Raw genomic sequence first — 26,198 nt, 5'->3', positions numbered from 1 at the left:
ATTAAGCTTAGATATATTAGGTATAATTATAAACTTTAACAACTTAGGGTTATCACTTTTCCGTTGGTCTATTGAATAAAATTCTAAACTAAAAGTTAATTTTTGAAAATATATTGATCCATATATATATATATATCCCTTTAAACTTTTCGGTGTAAAATTTTAAAACTAGTGTTCTGAAATTCAAATCCTGTATTGCTGGATCGGATTCGTTGGAACAAAGTGGTCAAAAGTGCTTTTTTCTTGAATTGACCTTATTAATTGTAGCGTCCAAGCTGCGAGCAAGCGACGAAACTTCACGAGCGCTAAACTGGCAACTTGTCTCGAATTTATTGCACGCGACTAAAATGTGGTACTGGATTGCTTTCTCATTATTCCTCCAAAGTTATTACCAGACTTATAAATCAGAAATAAAGAGCAACCATGTTTGACAACATGGTTCAGCTCTTTTCTACGTTCCAAGTTAATGTCCGAGCTTAAGGGATTAGACTTACGACCTAATTATAATTTATATATGTTCTCGTCAAAACTATTTAACAAATTTCATCGGTCGATCGAGTCATTATTAATTAATTAGGCCTTTAAGTACTTGAACGTTTCCTGCATATATATATATAAACCAAAATATATCCCTGATTTATATATATAAAAAGATTTCTAAATGATATTTAGAAGGATTATTATTATTGTCTACTTGGGAAAACTCTCGAATTATGAGATTAATATACATACATATATACACTTTATTATTGAAATGGAAAATAAGCTTTTATTCATGCATGCTTATTGTCTTTGAGAAAAATAACTAGTTAATCCCGATTGTTCAAAAACCCACAATTCAATTCCTATATTCTCATACTTGTTTATGACTTAATCCTCTCTTATTTTTCCGAAAATTTAATTTTTCTTTATTTCCCAAATGCAATTCATTTACAACAAAACTTTCTACGTACCTTGTAGACGTATGCATACTGATTTGGCTGCATTTACCAGGCGGCATCCTGCTCTGCTCTATCGTGCATTCGTAATGCATGGCGCAAAGCAGGACCCTTTCAGTGGCAGATCGATGCCAGTGAGTTGCGGGCCGCTAATTAATCATCCATGTGTAGATATTCAGGCCTGATTATTATGCTACGTAAGGAAAAGTCTTCCAACTACTATTATCGTCATATGTTTGGCGTTTACAAATCCGAAAGAGAGTAGTTGATATAATTTATCGAAAAAGAAAAATATATTGATGGTTTAACTTATCAATTACATGTTCGCTTTCGTCTTAGTGAAGGTTGTTGGTTTGGGATATATGATACAATGTTGACACGTACGCAGAGAAGACTTGTTCATATTTACCTTGCTTGTCCTAAGAATAATTGTTTGGCATGAATTATTGGTTGCATTGCTCATCCCTTCCCTAGGTAATTAACTCCCAGCTGCACTGCTAATGAGTATAAAACCCTAGCATCAAATATAAAGAAGGTATTTCAAGCTGTCGGAGTAGTAAACTTTTGCCTATGATGTAGCTTGCATTATCCATGTATATATGCTGCAGAATCCATATTCACGTAATTAAGTATAAAAGCATAAATATTAGAGTATAACAGTGGTGTTGCTAGCTCCCACTGCAAACAAAAGAGTAAATTTATTGCAACAGAAACAGTATATTCTAGATCTAAAGTTCTTCCATTTTATGATTTACAATTGCATCACACACTAATTGTTATAAATAATAAAGATTATTTTAAAATATTTTTATTTTATATTGAAAAAACACAACTTATTTCATGTAAATATAGAGTATATATAATTTTTGTATTTTGCATTGAAAAAAGTGAAATCTTTATTGAGTTTTATATAATAAATTTTGATATGAGATAATAAAATAAATAATATACTTGCACGTATAAGGTCACCTATAAGGTTGAACCGGAAAACCCTCCTTGGTTGTCTCCATATGCGCGATTCAACGAATTAATTTTGTTGAATTCATTGTTTAGCTGTTACAATCAAAAAGTGCCGAAAATCATTGTCTTGCAAAACAAAGAGAGTTTTGTGTTAAGAACGTATCTTTAAGATTAAGAATTATATTTGTATATGGCTTCAAGTTTTATTTTGTTTTTTCTTCATCATCATATTTTATTTACTACATTAATTTGGCAACAACTACAAAATGGGGATAAACAGAACGGCCTTCGATCCACTTGAAAAACATAACAAATATCCAGGAAAAAAATAATTCACATAAGTATAGCTTTTGCAAGAAATTAATGATTCTCTCTACAATGTGGACGCAAGGTAATTAATCAAGCTTTGAATGAAGAGGGGAAACAAGGAGACTTGTTCCATGTTTTGAAGTGAAACCCTAAAATTTCCCTGGCCTTTTCCTTGGTCTTTGAATTGCATCCACTTTGTATCACCAAGCAAATCTTAGTCATTCCACCCACCTCCATAAATTCTTGAGCAGCCTCACCACTGCTAGTACAAAATCTTAAGACACGTGACAGCAAACTTATTGATTTATCATCTCCAACATGGGAAACCTTCAAGATCTTTGACACCACAGCTGCCATGCCTGCTGGATGTGACAAAAAGGCCGCCCGCCCTTCTGCTTTCTGGCACAGTTTTTCTAGAACGACTAACATCATCTCACAGACATGCCTCTCATTTTCCTCAGCTAGCAACTCGATCAGGATCGGAATGCATCCTCCCTTAATAGCTTTCTCTTTATTCTTCCCATATGATAAAACTCTTATTAAAATAGCTAAAACTGCCATGCTTCCATGTTTTGAATTTTGGTCCTTTAATATCTCAATGATATTCTCAAAGAACTCAAATTTAAGTCCTTCCTTGTAAATGTCATCTACCACTTCGAATATGGACTTCAGGACAAGAGCAGCTTGAATTCTAAGCTGTAGATTGCTCAGATACCGTGTCATAATTGAACAGAGTGAACAGATTAATAGGCCATTTTCTTTTTGTGAAACCATCTTTAATGCCTCATCAGATGGACTTAAAAGACATAACAAAGACACCGCTTCAGCGATCACCGTTGTGTAATTACCAGTAATCTGTGGAATCCCTGCTAACTCAGTTTGGACTACAAGAGATACTGCAAGGGAAAATAAACTATCATCTCTAATGCAACTAATCCTGCTATTATCACCATGATTCTCTTGGATTAATGACTTGATCTTTCTAAGAGATTTTACCTGTAAATGGGGTTGCTTAATCTCCTCAAGAAGCAATTTCATCAACGAATCATGATTAGGCTCCGCAAACTTTGTTGTTGATGATGATGCGTGTTGCAAGTGCCATGATTGGATCAAGCGACGAAGATTAGAGTTTGGGGTGAGACGGAAATCAGAGAGAGGTTGTTTTGTAATAGGACAAGCGATGTTTTTATAAGAGAAAAGCCATTTCTGTATGCTTTCTCGATCAAAGGTCATACCTGTGGATATAGTAACCGGATCTTTCATAATTTGAAGAGATATTGGGCAGATAAAGAAAGATGGCACAATATGATGAACAGAACCATCCATTCTTTGAATTTCTTGTTCCTCTCTTTGCATGTAATGCTGAACTAGCAAGCTAGCCAGGATGAAGAGCAGAGAGAGAGAGAGTAAATTTAATTGCTATGGTAGCAAATATGGTTGTAAATAGCAAGGATAGGATTAATTTAAAAGAGGAGGATGGGGTGTTGAAATCGTTGACATTTGAATGGTCAAAAGAAGGCACTGCATAATATAAGTAGAGTGGAAAAGAGATGCCAGGGTGACACCGTTCTTATGCGAGTTCAATGAATCTCTTTTGTTCACCGGAGCTGCGTATATCCTTTTTTATTACTTGGAGCATTGACTACGTTCAGTTTTCTTAACTTGTACCAACCATAATTAAGCTCGGACTTCGTTCTCGTCGTTGACTTTTGATTTGTTAAGCCAAATGTTGATTTCTACATGCATATAACTTAATTATAGTATCAATTAAGCCGATCGGAGACCGTTGAATTCGGTTTATATGTTTTCGATCTTATACAAGATGGTGGAGACCAAACTGCTTCCTTCGACCCAATATATTAATGGGTTTTCTCCCTTTTCTTATATGAAGAATTGAAATGGGAGGTTTTCTTTTCTTATAAAAATACAATCATGGTATACATGCCGTGAAGTAAAAGTTCATTGGCATGAGGAGTGTCGTTTAAGTGAAGTAGCTTCCATAATTTCAACCAAAAGCCGTCATATGACATGGATATGTCTGTGGTAGCGCGCGCGATTTCTTCATTTGGTGGCTTTTTGTCGCTTCATTTATCTCTTGCCCAGTTAATTATGATTCACAATTTTTTTTGTCTTTTTTTTGTCCCTTGTAGCTTTTAACTTGAGTAAATTAATATTATTCTTTTCTTGTTTCATTTTTAAATTTGATTTTATATGATCAAATATGCCCACATAAGATTATAAAGTAGATATAAATATTAGCTCTTAAAATCGTAAGCATTTAATCGTAAGCCCAATTATGATTATAAAGTAGTTGGTTAGCCACCTTTTAATAACAACAAAAGATGATCTTGATGTCAATAAATTTATGACCATAACTAGATGAAGATATCTCATAAATAGACTACATACATAGCCTAATAAATGTTTTTTTATGGATAAGTGGAACATGACTAGGCTCACAAGGTTTTGTCGTGTTATACCAGTATAATAAGTGAAATTGACCATAACTTTTATTTTAACCATTTGACAAAGCTCTTTTTTTTTTTTTTACAAGAGATCAAAGGCCCAATTATATTAGGAACCCTTTTTTTCGGTCACTTCATTACATAAATTACCTTAAATTAGGCTTAAAAGGTCCTATTTTAGTTGACTTTGATCTTTCTCATTGTTTATTTTTAGATTTCATGTTTTTTTTTTCTATGATTTTTTTTTATGTTTTAGAATTCTAATTTTATTGCTTAGTATAGGTTGGTTGTTTAGTCTATTTAAAGAAATTATAAAGACACGAACTCTTTCTGCTTATCAAATTCTACATTTTTTGTACTTGTTTGTAGTTTTTTGTGCTTACACTTACATAAAAAAATTCAATTTGATACACATATTATTTTATATTTTTTTATTTTTGGTCCATGTAATTTAGGTATTGACATTTTGATCCTAAAACTTCATTTAAGTTAAATATCAGTCCATGAAATTAAAAAAATTTCAATTTGATCCATAAAAAAATATTAGAAATTCAATTTGGACCTTAAAGTTTTTTATGTTTGCATTTTTGACCTTGTAATTTTAGGTGTTTATGTTTCGATCCTAATTTTTTTTTATATTTTTTTATCCGTTGGTAGTAAAAAAATATTATTATTGATGGATTTGCTGACAAAAAAGGCAAGAAAAAAAATATTTCATTCCATCAATAATTCCCTCGAAAACAAACTATATATAATTCCATCAATAGTTCTTTAAAAATATTTAAAAAATATATAAATATTTTATAAAACTATAAAATAATTAGATTAATATTAATCAACACTCTATATACTCAAAATGCATGGAAAAAAAGAAGAAGAAAATTAACTCAAAAAAAATTGCAACAAATAAAAACATTTAACTAAAAAAATTCATATGAAAAAAAATTAAAAATCCTATAAATAAATCAACTAAAAATTAATCTCACATGAAAAAAAAATTCCTACAACAACATTCATACAATTATTAAAATAAAAAAAACATATATAATGGAAAAAACACAAAAAAAGAAGAATTTTTTTTACCTTAATGTAATTGCAAGTGAAGTTAAGAAGAGAAATAAAACAAATTCATAAAGTATACCAATTAAAAAAATTGAGAAGAAAAAATAAGAAAGGAGAAAAAGACATACCTACACATGGAGAAGAAAAGAAGGAGTTGAGGAGAGAATAGAAAAAAGAAGAAGACATACTTGAGTATGGAGGAGAAGAGATCTAGTTGAAGAGAGAAGAGAAAAAAAAAAGAAAAAAGCAAAAAACAAGGACGAGTCTGTTGTGAAATTAGGGATTCTAAACTTTTTATTAAGGAGTTTTACTTATAGTTTTACTGAAAAATAATTAAATATTATTTTTTTTAATAAATTATGTCTGTAATTTTGTTGATAAAATGACACGTCATCATTTCTCTTTTTTTTTTTAATTTTTTTTTTCACTGCAATTCCCTCAGTAAATACCGAGGGAATAATTTTGTCTGTAAAATTCATCTGTAATTTACCAATAAAAATATTTTCTTGATATTTTCATTCGTATTTATCAATTTTCTGATAGTGTGTATATTTTGGTTCTTAAACCTCACATTCTAGTCCTTTTATGTTGCTAGAAGAGAGTGTAAGTTGACAAAAAAAAGAGTGGAGAGAAATATTAAAGTCAAACATATTAAAAGCCACAAAAAAATTAATATATATGTCAATTAGTTCATCTTTGAAGGATAATTCAATGGAGATTGATCATAAAGGTTTAGTATTTGGTTTGATTTTGTATTTTAAGATTGATTAGAGAGTGCTATGAGATTGAAAATGAGGTAATTGAGATTGGATTTTTTTTTAATTAAAACAAGTTGAAAGTTTTTGTGGTCTAAAAACTCAAACTATGGTTTTCCATTAAATTACATGTTAAATGCCTTATTACTCAAACTAAGGCTTTGCTTGTTTTATGCAAAGATATTTTTTAAAAATTATTTTTTAAACTTTTTCATATTTGTTTATCATTAGAAAAATTGATCAAAGAAAAATATTTTTTAATAAAAAAAACTTGATTTAGTTTTCAGGAAAGTGTTTTCATTTTATTATGGGTAGCATGCAGTTGCTAGAAGTTGTAAAAAAATAAACAATATCATGTTATTCATTAATTATATCAAATTCGGTTCTCATTCCTTTGATTGTTATATATTTTATATTGAATTTTTTTAATTTCAATTTATCCCTTAGAATTTAATTTAATTTAATTTTTATCTTAACCTTACTTATTATTCTTTTGATTGTTATTTGTTTTTTATTTTTATCATTTATATGTCATATTTAGGTCCAAATCTGTTGGTTACTATTTATTTTATTTGAAGTAATTTGTGAAATTAGATTTTTTTTCTCAATTTCATCTTCTTTTAATTTTTTTATTTAATAGATTTAGTTTTTATTTTTTTATTGCTATTTTTATTTGAAATAATTTATAAAATTAAATTTTTTTAATTTAATCATTCTTCAACTTTTTTATCTGTCAATTTTGGTCCCTATTCTTTGATTGCTGTTTGTTTCCTTGAAATAATTTATGAGATAAGATTTTTTTAATTTTATTATCCTTTAATTTTTTTCATATATTAGTTTTGTTCTCTATTCTTTTAATAAATTTAAAAAAAATTAATATAATAAAAAATTATTTTTCAACTTATTTTCCATAGCGTAGCCAAATATTAAAAAAAAATATTTTTTATTTTATTTTTAATGATATTACTAAATATTTAAAAATAATTTATTTTTTAAGAATTTATTTTCCAAGAAAACCATTTTTTTTAAAAAAAAGCTTGTCACAAACAATGATAGCCTAAAAACCAAGTTATTTATAATATCAATTCCTACTTCTTTTAGATTAGGAATTAACTTGGACGGGATACCTAGCATTCCTAATAAAATATCAAGAGAGCAAAAAGAGCGACAAAATAGAATATCATTGTTTTACATGTATTTATTTATCATTATCACTTGCAAACTTGTTGTAAATTAATGTGTTGCCCCTTTCCTCGTAATGAACAATTAAGCATGAAGTACACAAGAAAAGAAAATAAAAAAGTGCTAAGTGATCTCATATTTGATTGTTGATTCACGCAGTAAATAACCATTTTATCATTGGAAGGAAAACTTAATTAACTTTATCTTAGGGGTAGGAAGGTCTTTTCAATGAGATCTATTAGTAACTAAAAAAATAAATAGGGTTAATCAATCTTTTTACAACTTTATTCCACTGTGTATAGAGGCTTTATGAGCTTTTCCATTTGTCTTTTACATTATAATGACTTAAATTCCCCTTCAAATCTTTGGATGGCAGGGAACTTTCATTATTTAATTTAGTTTTTTTGTTATTTTCATGTGGGGTCATGTATAATTAGATCTTTTAATACACATATATATAAAAGAATAATAATAATAATAATAATAATTTAATTTAAAAATTGGGTTTGGGGTAACGGCTTTTCGGGTGGCGTGTTTGGTACTGCAAAAACCTCAAACACCATTTTCTAAGGTCATATTTGATGCACCTCGCATCCCTATCATCGTTGGAAATTAGTATTTGTTATTTTTTAAAATTTTGATATTTTTCTGTAATAAGAAGTCAAATTGTCATATCAAAGTTTTTTCCTGTATAGTATCATGTGTGTAAATACTATTATTTTTTAATTGCATCACAGGTTGAACCATATTGACGAATTTATAGACTAGATCATAGCTTAGCATATTTAACAATATTGCTTTCAACTGTTATTTTTTCTTGTCAAGATCTTTCGGCAATAATATTCAACTGCAAACAATTGGAAGTTGTCAAGTTTATATGTAGCACAAGGACATGGATTTATGAAACATTTTGCTAAATTCAGTATTAAACAATTGACAAGCCACAAAAAAAACAACCAAATTCAGTTAAACAATTTCTATCATAAAATAATTATGCTCATTGTTATTAACTTATGTTGCTTGACTAAAATTATTAAATTCTGACGTATTTAGATAAAAATAGTGAACTTTCATAGTTAATGAATCGTACAATCAAGTTAAGTAGTTTAGTATGGGATGTCGTCTTATAAAGTCTCTTTTTCTTCATGGCTCGTAAAACATCACCGAGTTCAATAGCTATGGAGTGTGTTTTATTATCTTTACATTGTTATGATTTATTCTCTCCAATTATGTTCTATTTGAACCTTGGAGCCCTTGTAATAAAATGATCCTGCATATCATGTGGGTGTTCTGGCTCGTGATGTTATTATTTAACAATGGCAATAGACTTGACGTGAGATGCTAATATAATATAGATTTTAAATTACATATTTAAAGATATTTAAATATTTTTATGATTTATTTTATTTTTATTTTTATTATATTATATTATTTTTTATTAATTGATTAGAATTATGAAAGTAGAATTAGTTAAAATATTTTACTTATAATTTTATTATTCAAGTTTATAATTTAAATTTATATTATATATTTTGTCTCATTTAATTTTTTTTTTTTTTGATAATCTTACTTAAAGACAAATGTTTTTTTTTCTTTCTCTTATGCTGTTAGCATGCTTTCAATCAATTAATCAAATTAGTAGAAGTAAATTAATTAAATTAATTTTGATTTTCATGATTAACCAGCCAGCCGAAGAAAGAGAAAGGAATCTTTTGCTTCTTTAGATTCTTGAAATTATCACAACCATCCACCAGTCTTAAATTACTATCTGATAATCTAATCTTAATTTGAAATCATTTTCTTTTCTTTTCTTTTTTTCTTATCAAATAAAATAAATATAAGCATCATAAATCCAATAAATCCAAATAATCTTCATAATTATCAACAACCAACCACACCGAGAGAGAGAGAGGGAGAGAGCTGTTGTTCAATCACCAAACCACAATACTTGATTGAAACGAAACGAAAAGAAGGAAAATTCATTGAAAGAAAGAAAGGAAGAGAAAAGTTAGAGATGGCGAATCTGTACGTGACGGCGGTGCCACCGGCGGATCTGAACAGGAACACGGAGTGGTTCATGTATCCAGGGGTTTGGACTACTTACATATTAATATTGTTCTTTTCTTGGCTTATTGTTCTCTCTATCTTTGCTTGCTCTCCTGGCATGGCTTGGACCATCGTCAATCTCTCTCACTTTGCCGTATGTTTTCTCTCCCTTTTCATTTTATATATATATGGCTTGGGTTAGCTTACAATTTCTTGATTAGGGTTTTCATTTTTTTTCCTTTTCCATTCCTAGTGGTTGAAGAAAGATAGCCAATTATTATTATTATTACTGGATGGAGTGTTGATGATTGCATGCATGTTTGGTTTAGTTTGCTAATTTGTCAAGTTTCCTTAGCTTCATAATACTTAATTGAGATTATTGTATTTGTCATCAAATGATAAGACCGAGGATTAGTGTTTCTGGTTGTAAATGGTAAAATGGGCTCCTTTGTTTGTTGCAAGCAGGGACCTTGGTCTCTGTGATTTGCTCTTTACAATGAGCGGAAGATTTCCATTGCCAATACAGTATTCCCCTCATTGATTAGGTTGCAAGTCTTGGTGCAGATAACTCTATATCAACCCCCCCCCCCCCCCCCCCACTTCTTTTTTGTAGTAGTAGCTAGCATCCTCATTTGAAGGATTTTGGTCCAAAAAATGACCACAAGCTATCATCATGAAAGAGTGCTAAAAACCAAAATAAATAAGATGTCCAAGTAAACATGGCAAGTTTTGGTTAGAGTGTGACCTTTTTAGGATGGTAGAATGGTTCTGCAACTCACCAGACATGTTACCCTCCTCCTTCCTCAAACCTGCATCCACCTTGTGTATTGCTTCCAATTCCCTTGGTACAAGCAGTGTGAAATAAATTGAAAAGTGCGACCTCAAGAAACTTTACCAGCTATGCTATGGAGACATGAGCATTAGTGTACATGGATTTAATGGGAAATGCATAAAATCTGTGAAGCTATATGTTTTGAACTGTTAGCCTTGTTTGGTTTTGTTCTAGGCTTAGGTTACTAAAAGATGTGGGAAACACACATGTTAATTATGACATGTTATAGATTCATAGGTTGTGGATATGCAATGGAATTTGCCACCCTATGATGGGCTACTTACTTTCATGTAAAAATATTATGAACTGATTTGGGTATAGGGTTTGCTCGCTGCAGATTTGAATTTAAAAAACTTGATGTTGGGGTATGCCTGTATTGTTTGAACAGAAACAATGATTTAAAGAGTTTCTAATTGAGTAGTATGAAAGCTTTTGTAGTTGTAAGAAATGGCAGAATAGATACTTTTTAATAGGTATCATAGTTCTTTTTCTTTGCATTAAAATGGCTTAATATTGGTCTGTTTTCTCCCACTTGTACAACTGTTCCATAAATTATCGTTAACCACTATGACAAGTTCTATGTTCATTTCAGTGCTCTATCTGTTTTCATTTCCAGTGGCAGCTAAGATGCTTTGTTTTTTGTGGAAATATAATTGATTAGAATGATTCACTTTTCAGATCACTTATCACTTTTTCCACTGGAAGAAAGGAACGCCATTTGCAGAAGACCAGGGGATCTATAATCGGCTGACCTGGTGGGAGCAGATGGATAATGGAAAGCAGTTGACACGGAACAGAAAGTTTCTAACTGTTGTCCCTCTGGTGCTGTAAGTTTTCTGGAAGACCTTTGATATTTTTAAGTACGCATGTGTACACACATGAGCTGGCATGCTTTCTATTTCTTCATCTAGAAAAGCTTCTTGTTCATAGTTACATGCATATTAAGCAAATATTTCCTGACTTTGTACTCTTTGTCAATCTCATTGTTTGTAATGTATGTACAGAATGATTGAACTGTGTAAATACATGCGGGAGTGGTGTTTCATTGCTGTCCTTTTCTAGGCCTGTCTTGTCATGGATTACGGCGAATATTTTTGCCCTGTTTTTTACTGTACATGAGTTGTAATTATATTCTTTGGCAATTTAAGGCTCATTAATTGCCATTCATGGTAGACTATGTGCTTTACAGAAAGTCTGCCAAAGTTTGAACTTTGTAATGCCATATTGTCAATAGCTATGTAGTAAAATTTGAATTGAGTTGGATAAATTCACTTAATAAGAGTAATCTAATATTGTAAGAATTTATGGTGCTCATCAGTGAGATGCTTCAGTTTTGTCTGGGTTAAATTGCTTTGGAGAAAGCATAATGCATCTTAGATGGGTTAGCATAGCTGCAAGCCTATGATTACTGGAGTTGAGCAGCTCCCTTGGGTCGATTAAAATCTGCTTGTGTTGGTGGGCACCTAGGTTCACGCTAGATTTTTGTGCCTCTAGTTCCTCATTGCAATATGGTTTTTCAGTCTTCAGGTTCTCCCCAAATCATGGAAAATTGTGTGGAAATTGCCTGATTTTTTTTTAACCAGGAGACTATTTAACTGTTTGACCTTGTCCAAGCACGATTGCTGTCTCGTGGTAATAGGATGCACGGCATTGCCAAGCCCTTTTGTGTTTCATTTCATGTATTGGTTGGCACAATTAAGTGTGCATTATTGTACATTAATCTTAAATTTACTTTGATGTTGTTTGCCTATGCTTGAAATTGAGATTATACTTTCATTTGCTTTCTCTGGCAGGTACTTGATAGCCTCACACACAACTGACTATCGACATCCAATGCTCTTTTTCAACACTGTTGCTGTGATAGTGCTTGTTGTTGCCAAGTTCCCCAATATGCACAAGGTTCGGATATTTGGAATAAATGCAGACAAGTGAGCTGGGCATTGTTAAAAAGCTGCTTTACTTGTTTAACGCCACCAATCCTTCTGCAGTTATGCTTAAAGATCATCATATCTTTGTATAGATGTTAGGACTGGAAGGATATTTGAATATGTAATGTTTTTTTTTTTTTTGTGCTGACTGCTTTTGACAAGTTGTTCCTTAGATGAAGGAATTGCTGTATTCGTTGTACAGTTGAGAAATGTTGTGTATCTTTGGTGTATCGGTGCATTTTCTCAGTATTACAACTTCCATAACTACAGCGAGTGATTATATTTCATTTTTTGGCTTGAAGCCTTACCGTTGACAATCTTGTGGCAAACCATATCCTGTCAATTAATGAACTCATAGGTTATTTGAGGTTTCGACGTGGAAACAAATTAGAGTGGTGTAGGCTATCGTCTGTCCGCATCCTATGGCACAGCTAGGAAGTGCTTGGTTTGGTGGTTCCTTAATATTTCTATTAGGTATATGTAATGTAGGACTTGGTTACCTGACCCATCACTCCCCCACTCTCCCTGAATAATGTTAGTTAGACGAGAAAGGTTTCTGCCTAACTTTGAGGAGCGTCATTTTACGCAAATTGAGGGCTACTGGAAGACAAAAGTGGATCGGTCCCTCAAAGTTACTTGGATTTTTTTCCTTGAATCGTGTGATAAGCCAAAATAATATGAAAAGGGCACCAATCGTTTTCCCAAGCTGGAACTACCCAGCCCATGTCCTCTAGTGACCGCTTTCCTACCCTTCTTTGCTCAATCGACGAGAAATTAAATCGTAGTCGATTGATGCCAAAATTCAACGTCAACGTAGCTGAGCAACCAATAGACACGAGGCAGTTCGATGACTCTAGATGTCACAACTGCGGTCACATTTGAGTATTGTGCAGGTAAGAGCTCTTTTTATAGCATGCTATAAGGTTGAAGTGGATTGATGGTTAAGACGTTTAGAGTTTAAAAGAGAGGCAGATCAACTTTTCTGCAGAGTCCTTGAGAGTTAGAGCCCCTGTAAGCAGGAGATACTCCTTGGTATTGATAAAATAAGACTACAGAATGGGAGGTCGTGATAATCTTTGTTGCAGCTTTGCCGAACCCTTTATCATTTCAGGGGTCTAGATATCCAACACCGAAGTAATGTATGGCATCCATCAAAAAGAAACTAATTAACAATAAGAAAATGTTATGTTTTCCCGCATGTTTCGGTTGGTTTGTGTTTGTCAATTGTCTCTAGAAAAACCTAAAAGAGAAAGAAAGAACAACAAATTTGGTATTTAATAATACATGAAAAAAAAAAAGATTTTGAATTGATTTTGTTGAGGCCCAAACAAATCTTACTGGATTTGGTTGGGCTTCAACCTAATAGATTTGATGGGGTTTAATTTTCACTTATTCACAATCTTTTTTCTTTTTTATTTTATATTTTTATCACCCATCCATTTTCTTTAGGCACACCAAGCTATATATGATATAGCTTTATCTACACTTCAGCTATAATTAACACTTTTTATAAGTGATAGGGTAAGTTATGCAATGATACTGTCATTTTATTAGTCAAGTAGCTTCACATTTTTTTCTAGAATAAGATATATGTTTCCAAGTTTAAAGAAGAAGATGAGGATTTTTTTCATTTTAACACAGAAGAAAAATATTTAACTCTCTCTATTCACCATCGTTACATAATATTAACCTAAAAAACCATAAACTGACATCAACATTAGAGAGTTCTTTTGCAGGTAACACCCCTATCCAGCCTATTATTATTCGCAAAAAAGGCTTAGATCCATTGAAGTTTTCTTAGCTCCATCAAAGGCATCATCTATAGACATATAAACAGAACCCTTGTTTGTTTTCTTTTTATTGCTCCTTTACATCTTTAACATTAAGATTTCATAAAGGATAATATTGAAACAATAGGAGGACGAGTTACTGAACACCTACTATCATCGTCAGCTCCAATAGATTTCTAACAGTCGCGCAACAAATGAAAGCTCTCACTAAGGTTGTGTTGGATATACAGTAATAACTTAGAGCTCTCCCTGATTATCCTCAGAATATACAGGCCATTATACAACCACCTACACCTTTTCTAGCTACACTAATTTCACCTTATATGCAACGATAACTTCAATTCCCAAAAGAGATTGCCTTGAACGAGGTAGAAGACAATAAACATTATATTATTACTCTTACAAGGACTAGGCCATGATATCACGATGAGCCTTCTCATATAAAATCCTTACGATATAATCTTCATAGATCAAAAGGCAAGGCTTAGGGCTATAACCTTCGCCATCTACCTCGATCTCCTATAGAGTTTTAATCTAGCATCCCATAACCTAAAAGGCACACCAAAGATAAGGAAAATGACTCGAGTCAAATAAGATATTCTTCATTATATGACAGTGTGTGTGGAACACTTGTCTTTCTAGATGTTTTGTAATTGCCAAGATGAACTTGGAACACTAAGATGACCTATTTGACTCTAGACAACATGTATAGAATTTAAGGAGAAATTTAAAATTGGTGATTCAAAATACTAATAGCATGTGCAAAATACTTCTTACCATTTTTCAAGGATTTACACGAGCCTGGTATTACAATTTAAAGCCTGAATCCATCCAGTTTTTTAGATTTGTACAATAAATTGATCGCTCATTTCAGCATGAATATTCATGCAAAAAAAGCTTAACGAACTCTTTTTCATCACTTATTTTGAGGGAGAAAACACAAAGTCCTACTTGAAGAGATTCAATGAACTGATTTTGAAAGTGAGAAACCTACTGAAACTAGTGGCTATCAAAGCTTTGATCAATGGTATGTTCAATTACTCCCTATAGGAATGTATTTATGCATTACCTGATAGAAATTTTCTCAATGTGAAGCAAGCTATAAAAAATCATATCTGCGTGAAAGAAGCAAGTGTAGCATGATAAAAGCATCCTTACTTTCATATAAAAAAGGAAATATCTCTCAAACATGAAAATAGGCATCCCTCTTGAGATACCTCGTCATTTAAAAGAAATCCTAGAGCATTTGTACAAAACATACCTTTATACACTAAGCTAATGATGATTATTAAATGCCACCAGGGCTAAAGTGCTAGATATAATAGAGGGAAAATGAAAAGGTTATGTTTTTCCATGAAGATGCCTTGATAATCTATACAGTTTTGCCCATCTACAATGTATACATGGTACTTATTGATGATGGAAGTGTTGTGAATATCCTCTTAGGAAATGCAATGACACAAATGGATGTGGACATCACATAACTAACTCTAATGAAGACCTTTTTTTATTAGGAATTGAAGGGAAATGATTACTAGTGAAGGGTGCTCTGAACCTTTCAATTATCACTGGAACATACCCAAAGTGTCACATATTTCAACAAACATTAATGGTGATTAATATATATCTCTCTTACAATGTCATTCTTGGTAGGCCTTTCCTTTACAAGATGAATATAGTGATTAACAACAAGTATTTAGCCATAAAATTCTATATAGACAAGGGAGTGGCCACTGTGAAGGGAAACTAATTGATATTTTTAATGTGTACTTCAACATGTCTAAAAAGAAAGGGTATTACTTTGTATATGGACTGCATAGTGCTTATATAAAAAAAAACTTGAGATAAGAATAAAAGTTGTAAAAAAATTGAATGAGGTTAGCCTCTACTTAAAAGAAAATATCTTTATCATGTTTGGTTCAACCTTGGGTCGTGAGCAAGAGAAAGCTTTGGTAGTGCTTCTCAACACCTAAAAAAACTTGCCTTTCAACCCATCAGACATGTCTGACATCAACTATAAAGTGGTTTTTTATCGGCTAACTATTATTCATTCCTTCACTCTTGTTCGATAAAAAAAGAAATTTAAGAGGAAAAAAGATAAAAGGCCATCTCATAATAGATATATAATCTGATAAATATTAGATTCATTCATGAAATAATATATCTAAAATGGCTCTCAACATGGTATGGTGACAAAGCCGAATGAAAAATGAAGAATATGTGTCGACTTCACCGACCTTAACAAGTCGTGTGCCAAAGATACATTTCTATTGCCAAAGAAAAACTAGTTAGTAGAATTCATGACTAATTTTCAGTATCTAAGTTCTTTCAATGCTAATTTAGGATATAATTAGATTCTTATATACCTTAATGATAAAGTAAATACCACTTTTATTATTGATCAAAAAACATTTTGCTATCGAGTCTTGCCTTTTGGTTTGAAAAACACTGGACAATATACCAAGTGATGGTGGATAAAGTTTTTAAGAATCAAATAGACCAAAACATGAAAGCCTATATTAATGATATGTTGGTTAAAAGAATGACTTTTAAACATTTTCAACTTTTAAAAAAGGTCTTCTCTATGCTACCCTAGTATTAGATAATGTTAAATCCTACAAACATGTCATTGCCATGAAAATGAGAGTTTATGTGTTTCTTAGATAACATAAGGATTAAACCCAATCTTGAAAAGATACAAGCTATCTTGAATATAACACTTTCTTAGTACACCAAAGATGCCCAAAGACTAATATAAAGGATTACAACTCTTAACAAGTTTATTTCCTGTCTTAGAGAATATTGTTTGTTATTATTCAAAACTTCGTAGAATATCTCTAGTTTTGAATGGATTTCAGAGTGCTAATAAACCTTTAAAAAGCTTAAGATTCATATGTTCTCCCTAAAAGTTTTTTCCCAACCTAGAGAAATTAAGAGATGATCTTTTTTCTTTATTTGAGAGATGTAGACTTAGCAGTTATAAAGTATTTGTACAAGATGAAGAAAAATTTCAAAACCATATATATAATACTAATAAGTTGTTTTATGTTACAAAGACACACACACCCCAACTAATATATAACAAGCTATATATGGCATATCTTTATTTACACTTCAGCTATAATTATCAATTGCTATAGATGATAGACTTTATAAAATAAAATGATCGTTGTCTTGTGGGTTGTCTTGTGCCTTGTGACTGGAAAACAAAAAAAGAGGTTTGGATTGAAAAATATGAAAATCAAGAAAATTGATTAATATTTTTCCCACAGTTTCTTTTAGTTTCAATTTTTTTATGAAGAAAAAAAGCTAAACTGAAAATATCTTCCATTAATGAAAATAAGAGAAAACAACCAAATTTTGAAAGTAAATCCACCTATATCACGACGATCATCAATAGCCATCACTACTCAATAGACTGAGGACCTGCAAAATCATGAACATCTGCTACCATCAACACCATGTTTAATCTTGATTTTTATTGATTTTGATTTATAAAAAGGAGAGAGAAGGTGAAAGAATTTTAAATCTATTTTTTCCCACATGTCAAGGGATATTGACTATGCCATCACTTTTCTCACAAAGAATTTTAGTGTGTGTGCGCGTATGCTCCAATAAAAACTAAAAAAAAAAAGGGTAATAAATATGTGTTTCCTCTTTTTCTAATTGGAATACAAGTTTTTGTTGCATGGTGCTAGATCATGGTCACATCACCAATTAATTGACAAAACTCGTTGAAGGTATCATATTAAAAAAAAAAAAAAACGAAAGATGAGCAACTAAATAAATAAATTTGAAAATTCAAATAGAAAATGAAAAAAATGATTGCTAAAGTAGTTTTCTTTAAGAGGATTAATGCGCAACACAACTACGGTGGTTTGCTTTTGGAATGTGCTTAGATCAAAGAATAAGGAAAAAGTAGATTAGCTCACCGAAGAGCAAAAATCAAAAGATAATGACTGAAAGAAGGTGAAGAAACATGAAGGAAGGAATATAATTATTTAGGATATGCAAATGCACACCAAGCAATAGAGGAGCATATCTCATGCATGAACCAAATATGATTAGGCACTTCCATGGAAGACAGGAGTCTAGCTAGCACATAGCCTGTGGCCTGAAATTGGGAAGAAACAGCAAATTTCGTCCAAAATCACAGTCGTGTGATATGCACAACACATAAAAAAGATGGAGAGAATTTGGATGGATGGATTCTCTAGGCAGGAGGGGGAGATTATTTCTAAGCACGCTTGCCCAGAGGAATGTTTGGGGGTCCCTCTCAAGACCAAGGAGAAAGGTGGACTCGTCAGATTTTCCAAGTCTCTGAATATTAAAATAACTAATAACATGCAGGAATGATCATTTAATGGATTCGGGGTCATCCGCTAAATCAAGTGGGTGATTAAAAATTATATCAGGTAAGCTTTTAGTTGGGGCAGGTAAATTTGTTTTCTAAGTACAATTTGCTTTGATGTTTTGTTTATTAATTAAGATTGGACTTGCAAAAGAGATTTGGACAGTAAGAAAACTACTCTAAAAGGTGGGACATGCCATGTTGTTTTTCTTCTTTGGCTTCTGTGCTAGCTTGCTCCCATGAAGTGCGTTTTATGGAGAGAGTCTCATCGATTCCAATGGATGACAAGTCAGACCTGACACACCAGACTGGTTTGAGACGCATAGAGGGGGGAAATGTTCGACACAATTAGATACCGATAAGATCACACAGCAGCACTAAACCACACAACTTAAAAGTTGATTAGTTAACTGAGAGAATATTTTTGTGTCGACACTTCTTCCAAATCTCATTCTCATTGCAAACTTAACTGAACCAACTCTGGACACTCAATACAATAATACTTCGGGTGCAAGTTCTGATAGAAGCCTTTATGAATACAAGCCATACTGCCATGAGAAAACCCAGACTCATATTCAAATCTTCCTCTAACTTGACAACAATATATGTGTAAGAACCCTTTTTGAAGCCAAAAACCAAATGAGCTTCAAAATTGTTACACTGCTCAAAGAGTAAAGAGAGGGATATAAAGCAAAGCAAAAAAAAACCCATATGTATCCTATATATATGTTAGTCATGAACAGCTTTCAACATGTGACCTAATACCATGCATGTGAAAAGGAGTGCAAAGAAAGAAGATAAAGCAGTTTCTTTGTCTCCTTGTCTCTTTCTTCTTTCTTTTACCATGATCCTCCGCCAAACATTCCATTCCAGTATCCACTCGAAGCCCCCTGTCCCTTGTTTTGATCAAGTTCAGACGTTGTGCTTGAAAGCTGTTTCAGCTCACCAAGTGGAAATAAAAGCCTCCCACTATTTTCTTGAATTCCATATCTACTTCTAAGCCCATCAGCAGCAAAGCTCAGAGTTGGTTTCAGTTCTTGCAAAGGGAGTCCACCAGAAGAATAAAGTGTATTTGAATCCGGCATCGGTGTTGGGATAAAAGTATTCAAACCCCTAGAAGCAAATCCACTCCTTAGCAGCTCCATAGCTGAAATTGGAGAAGAAGTATAGGGAGAAGAAGAAGAGTTATGTTGATTGTTGTTCCTGTTTTCAGTTTTGGCCACTTCAGTATAATGAGATATACCTTGACTATCCTGCATAGCTGGGAATGCCAGATTAAGGTCTTGACCTTCATGGGTACTCTTAGGGTTTTGAGAAGAGAAGTGTGGGAGGCTTGGTGGGTTGAGATCAGGGATCTTAGACGAAGATGCTGCCACTGACGATGATGTAGATCTCTTGTTCTTTCTTGAACCTCCTCCAACAGGAACATTTCTAAGAGATCCTCCTTCAGTCCAGTACCTTCTGCAAGTCTTGCAAAAGTATCTTGGTTGTGTGAGACTGTAGTTGTTATAGTAACAAAACTTGGTGTTGGTTGAGTTACATCTTGGACAGTTCAATTGCTCTTGAGGCCTTGGTTTTCTCTCTACCACAGGCCTTCCACATGAATTAGATGCCATCTCGTCCATGGGCTTTACCGGTTTAAAATCCTGCAAACCCTAGAGTCAGACAACAAAAGGAGATCTATAACTATAGAGTACAAAGAAATAAGGGCCATGAAATCTTGGAACCTAATTAAAAGATGGTCGATGGGATAACAATCAGTAGATCAAAAAAAGAACAAAAAGAAAAGAGAATAGCTAGGGTTTTTGTCTGCAGAATTACATGAAACAGGAAATTAATATACTCCATAAAAGAAAAGAGAAAAGCCTTAAAAGAACAAACGATAATAACAAATGATGCCTTTTCCCTTTCCTTTATATGTTCTCGCATAAGCAAAAAAGTAGAAAGAAAAAGTTCAGTGCTTTCATGCATGGTTCAAAGAACAACCTTTCCATAAAGAAAATTCATATAGAAGGGTCCTTCAGGACTGTGCTTGAAGATCTCAAAGACTAACAAAAGAGCAAAAGGAGAAACAACAAATAATATTCGATCTCTCAAAACAAAACTACTGGGACATGCTCCATGGTATATAAACTTAAAAGCCAAAAACCAGAAAAGTCACAACTGTACGAAGAAAATCTTATACAATACTAATTAAGCAAACAAATATCCACCCACCCGTGGCCATGAAGCAGCATCCGTAATTCAGAAGAAAAGGAAGGAGAAAAAGCAACTGATGACTTCAGATATAGAGAGAGAGAGGGAGAGGGAGAGAAGGAAAGGGAAAGAAAGGATCGTATTCACCTCCTTAATTTGTCTGCAGCTGTTCTTATTGCAAGAAAGAATGTTTTAGATTGTTTGTATGCTGGCTTTATGTGCTAGTTCACTTTATGAGGTTGGAAAGAGGAAAAAAAAAAGCAAGAGAGAGAAATGTATTTGTTTTGACTACATTATGAACACACAAGATGTTGCCATATCAGACTAGACTAGTGAGAGAAAGGGCGTATTAATCACATTTTGAAGTGGCTGCGCTGGTTCAATCCTGTGTGGGGTTCTCTTTCGTCAGATTTCAATTCAATAGTGGATTTGTACATTTGTTTATTCATCGTGGGTGGAATCATGAGTGTGTGGGTTTCAACTTTTTGACCTTATAACGGGGAAGTCTTTTTTTATTGTTTGTTCGATCTCTTGTCACGTATCCCATTGTCTTTTATGCTGTTTTTATTTTTAAAAATTATTTTTTAAAAATTATTTTTTTTAAATTAATATTTTTAGATGTTAATATTAAAAATAATTTTTAAAAAATAAAAAATATTATTCTAATATATTTCTTATAAAAAACAATTAATACCATATTTTTTTCACCCCTTGATATTTTTTTTTTAACTCATGAACAGGGACTGGTTTCTTTTTGGTTTATCAATAAAGATAAGATTGTGATTGCTTTTGAACATCGTCTCGACCTCTCCCGCAATTAATTTCTCGAAAGGTCCTTTCTCACAGATTTCGGAGGCCACTTCTTATTCACATAGACGTATTCTTTGCTTGCAGATTAATTGCTGCTGTTACTACTCGACATATATATATATAACTATTCTCTTTGGTTAATGCTCATTTCTTATTTGATGAACCTCCATGCATACAAAAGTAATTTCCGCACAAAAAATATACTTGGAAATCTTCACACCCATTCATCAAGATTTAATCTTCATTTACTTAGGCCTCCTTTTACTCACTCCTTTGACTAACGAGATCAATCACCATCAAATTGAATTCAAGTTTGTCTAGCTAGCAAGATGTGCAGGCTCGTATTTGAAATTTGACTGTCCAGGTTTGTCTTTGTATTCTGTTATTTTTACAATCATTTCTTTTCTAGCTAAAGCTAATAGCACCGTATAAAGTATATAGTTTAAGTTGCTTAATTAATTGATCTTAAAATTATTTAGCACATCTTTCAACTATGATCAGAGTCTATTGGTCTGCACCGCCGTACTTTTCAAAAAAATTAAGAAATAACTTTTGCTTTAAATTAATTTTTTTTGACGTTTTTGGATTATTTTAAAATATTGATGTAAGAAATAAATTTTAAAAATATAAAAATATTTTAAAAACCAATCCACTCCAAACAAAATTCAAGAGTGGAAAATTTTTAAATCTGCTTAATTATGTATGTATTATGCAGAGTCAAGATATTCAAAACTCTTACTAAATTAATGATTAAATAGTTTACCATCTAATTCACCTGTAAATATTTTAGACGTTACTTTTAATTATAAATATTAAGGGGCCGGATTGTAAGGAAAGCTATAAATGCAGAAGTGAAAATGGACAGTTCATGGAGGGATCGAGAGGGGGAGCCGACAAGACCCGACAAGCGCACAAGTGGTGGGGGCCCAGATAATGCGCGATGTCTTTTATGGGATGCTGACAGCTATGACTTGAAGTTCTTCGAAATGGCCAAGGAACCGAATCCTACTCGCAGTTTCACTCGGAATTATTGTTTAATTTGTTCTCTTATGATGCCCTCTCCAGATCACAGAAGCTACGTGCATAACCTTGTTGATATCACCGTACCATGATATTACTATTTTCCACCGAACACGAGAATTGTGCTTTTATGCTGGGACAAATTGCTTCGATCATCATCTCTGAGATTTTGGCAAAATTACAAGCACTATCGGCTAGCTTTTCCGATTATGTCATCCTCGCTCATGCTATCATCAACTGGGCTCGAGTTCGCTGGTATGGACCGAGAGCCCCCTTGCTTGTAGCCCGATTCTAGATGGCTTGGCAGAACCAAGTTGATTTGAGCTAATTTTATTGTACTAAAAATTTAAAATTCCTTGAAAGAAAAAAATTTATAAAACACAAAAGTTATATTGTACTAGTAATATTCTGTCATTCTTTTTTTTTTTTACATTAATATCCTCTTTATTAAGAAAACACATATTATATAAATTTCTAAAACAAACTTGATTCATTACTGAATTATAAATAATAATGAAAAAAAATTCGTTAACCAAATGCCAAATTTTCCTGATTTCTTTATTATATAATTTTTTTTTTTGAACCAGATGACAAAAAAAAAGAGTTTGGATTAAAAAAGTTTTTTTTATAAATAATCATGATTGATTATAACAAGGATTTTTAATTGAAGAAAGTAATTAGTAGCATCCTGTTACTTATTCTCCACGCTCATTTAGAAAAAAAAAATATATAAATGAGTGAAATTTTAGGTAAAGATAATCTTATTAAATTTTGGTAGATCTTAAATTTTATTTTATTATTTTGGTTTTTTAATGTTAATTTAAAAAATAAATAATAGATTGTCAGTAATTATTCTTTCTTGACCATTACAAAAAATTTCAAGTTGGAGTGAAAATTTCAAGGCATTTACATAATTTATAGAATGTTTTTTTTTCCTTTTTCTTTCTTTTCTGACTTTCTCATTTTAATTAATGCAAAAAAAAAAATTATCAATTTATTTATGCTTTTATTTACATTGAAATTACTTTACTTTTTATTAGTATTCCTGTTTGTTAGTTTCTATTGATTTTTAGTATTTTATTAACCCATTTGTTTTCCACAATTAGTAAAACCGATAAGCGGGATTTCTTCACATGTCTCCCTTTTTTCGATCACAAAAGGCATTCTTGCATCATTTGAGATTGGTTTTCATCTATATGTTTCTTTGAATGGAGATTCTTTTAAAGAAATATATATTTTCTTTTGTACAGATTTTAACACCATCATTTAATTTAAATAAATAAACAAATAGGATAATTGAGAGGATAATGTCAGATAAATCTCATTAAAACGGCAATTGACGAAACGTAATTGATCAAATGATGACGGGCAATATTTTTTTTCTTTTTCAAAAATGAAATGATTGCTGTGGTTGATCTTATTATTATTACTTTCTCCTAAAAAAACACGTTTTCTATGAGCAAGAATGGGTGGAATAAATTATACAACTCTTGCTTTTTGCTTTTTTTAGAACCTAAAAGAACCCATCGCAAAAAACAAACTCCTAGTCGATCACACGAAGGTGTGTTTGTTGGAAGGCAAATCACCAAGAGCTTATCTGATCGATGCGTCAAGGCCGGTGATGGGCATATTTTTAACGTGAAAAACATGGAGCTAGCTGGCGGCCTTGACGCCCAATCGCCGTCCGCTTGCAGCACGGGCAATTCTGCATTTAGGTCTTGTGCTGCAGTCGTAGGTTTACCAATAAAATAAATATATTTCCATGTTGGACAAATCAATGTTGATCCTGTAGAATGTGTGACAGGGCATATGTAATTTTGTTTTCCGGGACCAAAAGCTCATTGGTCTCGTACCCACGCTCACACACGTGTGTTTGTGTGTGTGCTGGGTGGTATGACTATATCAAATGCTAAGCTTACATTCCCAAGAATTTCTTCTGATATTTGAACATATATGTCTCACCCCACGTAGCAGCAGCTTTTAAAAATAATAATGAAAATAACAAATTCTTAACATATTATTTTTTAAGAATGAAGTTTTAGTTAAGAAGTTATTAACTAATATTATAATTATTAAAAATTAATTAATAAAGATTTTATAATATATATAACTGATTATATATATATATATAAAATGTTATTATTTTTTAAATATTTTATTTGTGATAGATTGGGTTTCTAATTTTATTTTAAATTGTTAAATTCTTTTATATATCTTATGATAGTTTGCTTATAATATTCTTGACTCTTACTTCAGTAAATATTTAACTATGAATATTTTTAATTTCAGTATTGGTAAATATTACGTAGCTAGAAAACATTAAATTTATATTAGTATATATTTTTCTTGTTTTTTATATTATTCCTGACTCTAGTGTTAGTAAACAAACCAATAAATTTATGCATATTTTTATTTTATTTTTTATTCTTTATCTCTTTTAAGAAAAATTGTTTATTGGATTTGCAATTCATAATAAAAATTCACATATTAATTATATAGTAAAATACTTAAAAAATACAAGGAATCTATAAATAAATTCAGAAATGACCCACAAATATTTTTAGAACTTTCTGATATCACAAAGAGGTCTATTTAACTAAATATCAAGATTAAAAAAATGAAAATAAAGAGGTAAAGTATAAGAATGTATTTTACTAAATACTACATGAATCCAAACACAGATTAAGTTGGCTGGGCCTGAGTCTCAGGCTCATCTCAGTTGCTTTTTTGTGGTTGAAGGGGCTGGTTTTGCTTAGCCCATATGACTGGATTGAATCCAGCTAAACAGCCTGTCACTGGCCCAACATAGCCCAACTAGTGACCAGACAGGAGAGCTGAAGGCACGCGGCCATCAACAGTGCGAAGGTAATTAAATTACCTTCGCAAAGTAACCAAAAGCATTTGCAAAGACAGGAAGGAAGTGGGCGTACCTGGTACTGGAGAAGGAGAAGCCGATGGGCGATGGGGATGCCGAATTTCGTCTGCTGGTTTTCTGTTTGCCTGACCTTTTCTGCGTCACTTTTCTTGCTACAGAATCCTTATTCTGCTGCCTCTGGTTTTGGACGTTGGTTCTGTAGAAAGATGAAGCTAATACTGTAGAAAGGTGATCCTGACGGTCAATGCCGGTTTCCGTTTCTGCGTTTTTTCCCACTGGTGTTCTTCTCTGGGTTGGTGTCTCTCTTGCTTATAGTTTTTATCTTCTGTTGTCTCAGTTATTGGGATGAAAGAACGAAGATGATGTTGATGCTGGTTATCAGCAGCCCTTGGTTATACGTGGTTCTGCTTGTTCTTTTTTTCTTGCTCTGTTTTTCTTCCTCTGTGTTGGGTTCTTTTCTGCTTTTTTGTTCCTCTGTTCTTTGTATCTCACCCCCTGTTCTCTGTGTTTGTTTCTTCTTTCGTGGCCACTTGTGACCTTCTATTCTGTGCTTCTTCTGTTTCCAGTATTCCTCGCCCCTGTTTAAGCTTTCTTGTACTGCTCGCTCTGCCTCTCTGTTTTCTCCTTCCCTCGGTTCTGCTCCCCCCCCCCCCCCCCCTTTCTTTTTTTTTTTGGGTTT

General features: G+C 32.3%; 3 protein-coding genes across 9 annotated transcripts; 1 reads left to right on the top strand and 2 right to left on the bottom strand.

The window, feature by feature from the left end:
• Nucleotides 1–2,214: 2,214 nt before the first annotated feature.
• LOC105135416 (E3 ubiquitin-protein ligase PUB23-like) lies at nucleotides 2,215–3,681 on the bottom strand. The gene is made up of 2 exons (XM_011040283.1): nucleotides 3,204–3,681; nucleotides 2,215–3,062 (listed from the first exon to the last, which is right to left on the bottom strand). Exons 1-2 carry the CDS (start codon nucleotides 3,561–3,563, stop codon nucleotides 2,298–2,300), a joined length of 1,125 nt encoding a protein of 374 aa, XP_011038585.1. The 5' UTR covers nucleotides 3,564–3,681; the 3' UTR covers nucleotides 2,215–2,297.
• Nucleotides 3,682–9,529: 5,848 nt separating this feature from the next.
• On the top strand, nucleotides 9,530–12,784 carry LOC105135407 (ORMDL family protein). The gene is made up of 3 exons (XM_011040271.1): nucleotides 9,530–9,871; nucleotides 11,228–11,376; nucleotides 12,343–12,784. Exons 1-3 carry the CDS (start codon nucleotides 9,686–9,688, stop codon nucleotides 12,479–12,481), a joined length of 474 nt encoding a protein of 157 aa, XP_011038573.1. The 5' UTR covers nucleotides 9,530–9,685; the 3' UTR covers nucleotides 12,482–12,784.
• Nucleotides 12,785–19,039: 6,255 nt separating this feature from the next.
• On the bottom strand, nucleotides 19,040–21,147 carry LOC105135363 (dof zinc finger protein DOF3.7-like). Of its 7 annotated transcripts, XM_011040261.1 has the most exons (3): nucleotides 20,605–20,821; nucleotides 19,862–20,273; nucleotides 19,040–19,765 (listed from the first exon to the last, which is right to left on the bottom strand). In XM_011040261.1, the coding sequence occupies exons 1-3, from the start codon at nucleotides 20,623–20,625 to the stop codon at nucleotides 19,458–19,460; spliced, it is 741 nt and encodes a 246-aa protein (XP_011038563.1). In that variant the 5' UTR covers nucleotides 20,626–20,821; the 3' UTR covers nucleotides 19,040–19,457. The 7 variants fall into 7 exon arrangements, with proteins under 7 accessions (XP_011038563.1, XP_011038540.1, XP_011038546.1 ...); XM_011040238.1 differs by lacking the exon at nucleotides 20,605–20,821 and adding an exon at nucleotides 20,836–21,147 and having other exon boundaries at nucleotides 19,040–20,273; XM_011040244.1 differs by lacking the exon at nucleotides 20,605–20,821 and adding an exon at nucleotides 20,962–21,147 and having other exon boundaries at nucleotides 19,040–20,273.
• Between the last annotated feature and the right edge of the window lie 5,051 nt (nucleotides 21,148–26,198).

Source organism: Populus euphratica, unplaced genomic scaffold (genome assembly GCF_000495115.2).
Source record: "Populus euphratica unplaced genomic scaffold, PopEup_1.0 scaffold2.1, whole genome shotgun sequence".
Classification (NCBI taxonomy): domain Eukaryota; kingdom Viridiplantae; phylum Streptophyta; class Magnoliopsida; order Malpighiales; family Salicaceae; genus Populus; species Populus euphratica.
The sequence above is the reverse complement of the archived record's forward strand: the minus strand, read 5'-3'. Positions and strand labels throughout refer to the sequence as shown.

Bases quoted from the DNA above. Each gene is read 5' to 3' on its own strand.
- LOC105135363 (XM_011040218.1), bottom strand. From the start codon at position 20,625: ATGAATTTTCTTTATGGAAAG. The intron at 20,274-20,604 runs GTTGTTCTTTGA...GTCTGACTCTAG, and splicing joins TGAATTTTCTTTATGGAAAG to GGTTTGCAGGATTTTAAACC.
- LOC105135407 (XM_011040271.1), top strand. From the start codon at position 9,686: ATGGCGAATCTGTACGTGACGGCGGTGCCACCGGCGGATCTGAACAGG. The intron at 9,872-11,227 runs GTATGTTTTCTC...TTCACTTTTCAG, and splicing joins TCAATCTCTCTCACTTTGCC to ATCACTTATCACTTTTTCCA. The intron at 11,377-12,342 runs GTAAGTTTTCTG...TTTCTCTGGCAG, and splicing joins ACTGTTGTCCCTCTGGTGCT to GTACTTGATAGCCTCACACA.
- LOC105135416 (XM_011040283.1), bottom strand. From the start codon at position 3,563: ATGCAAAGAGAGGAACAAGAAATTCAAAGAATGGATGGTTCTGTTCAT. The intron at 3,063-3,203 runs GTAAAATCTCTT...GGGATTCCACAG, and splicing joins TTAAGCAACCCCATTTACAG to ATTACTGGTAATTACACAAC.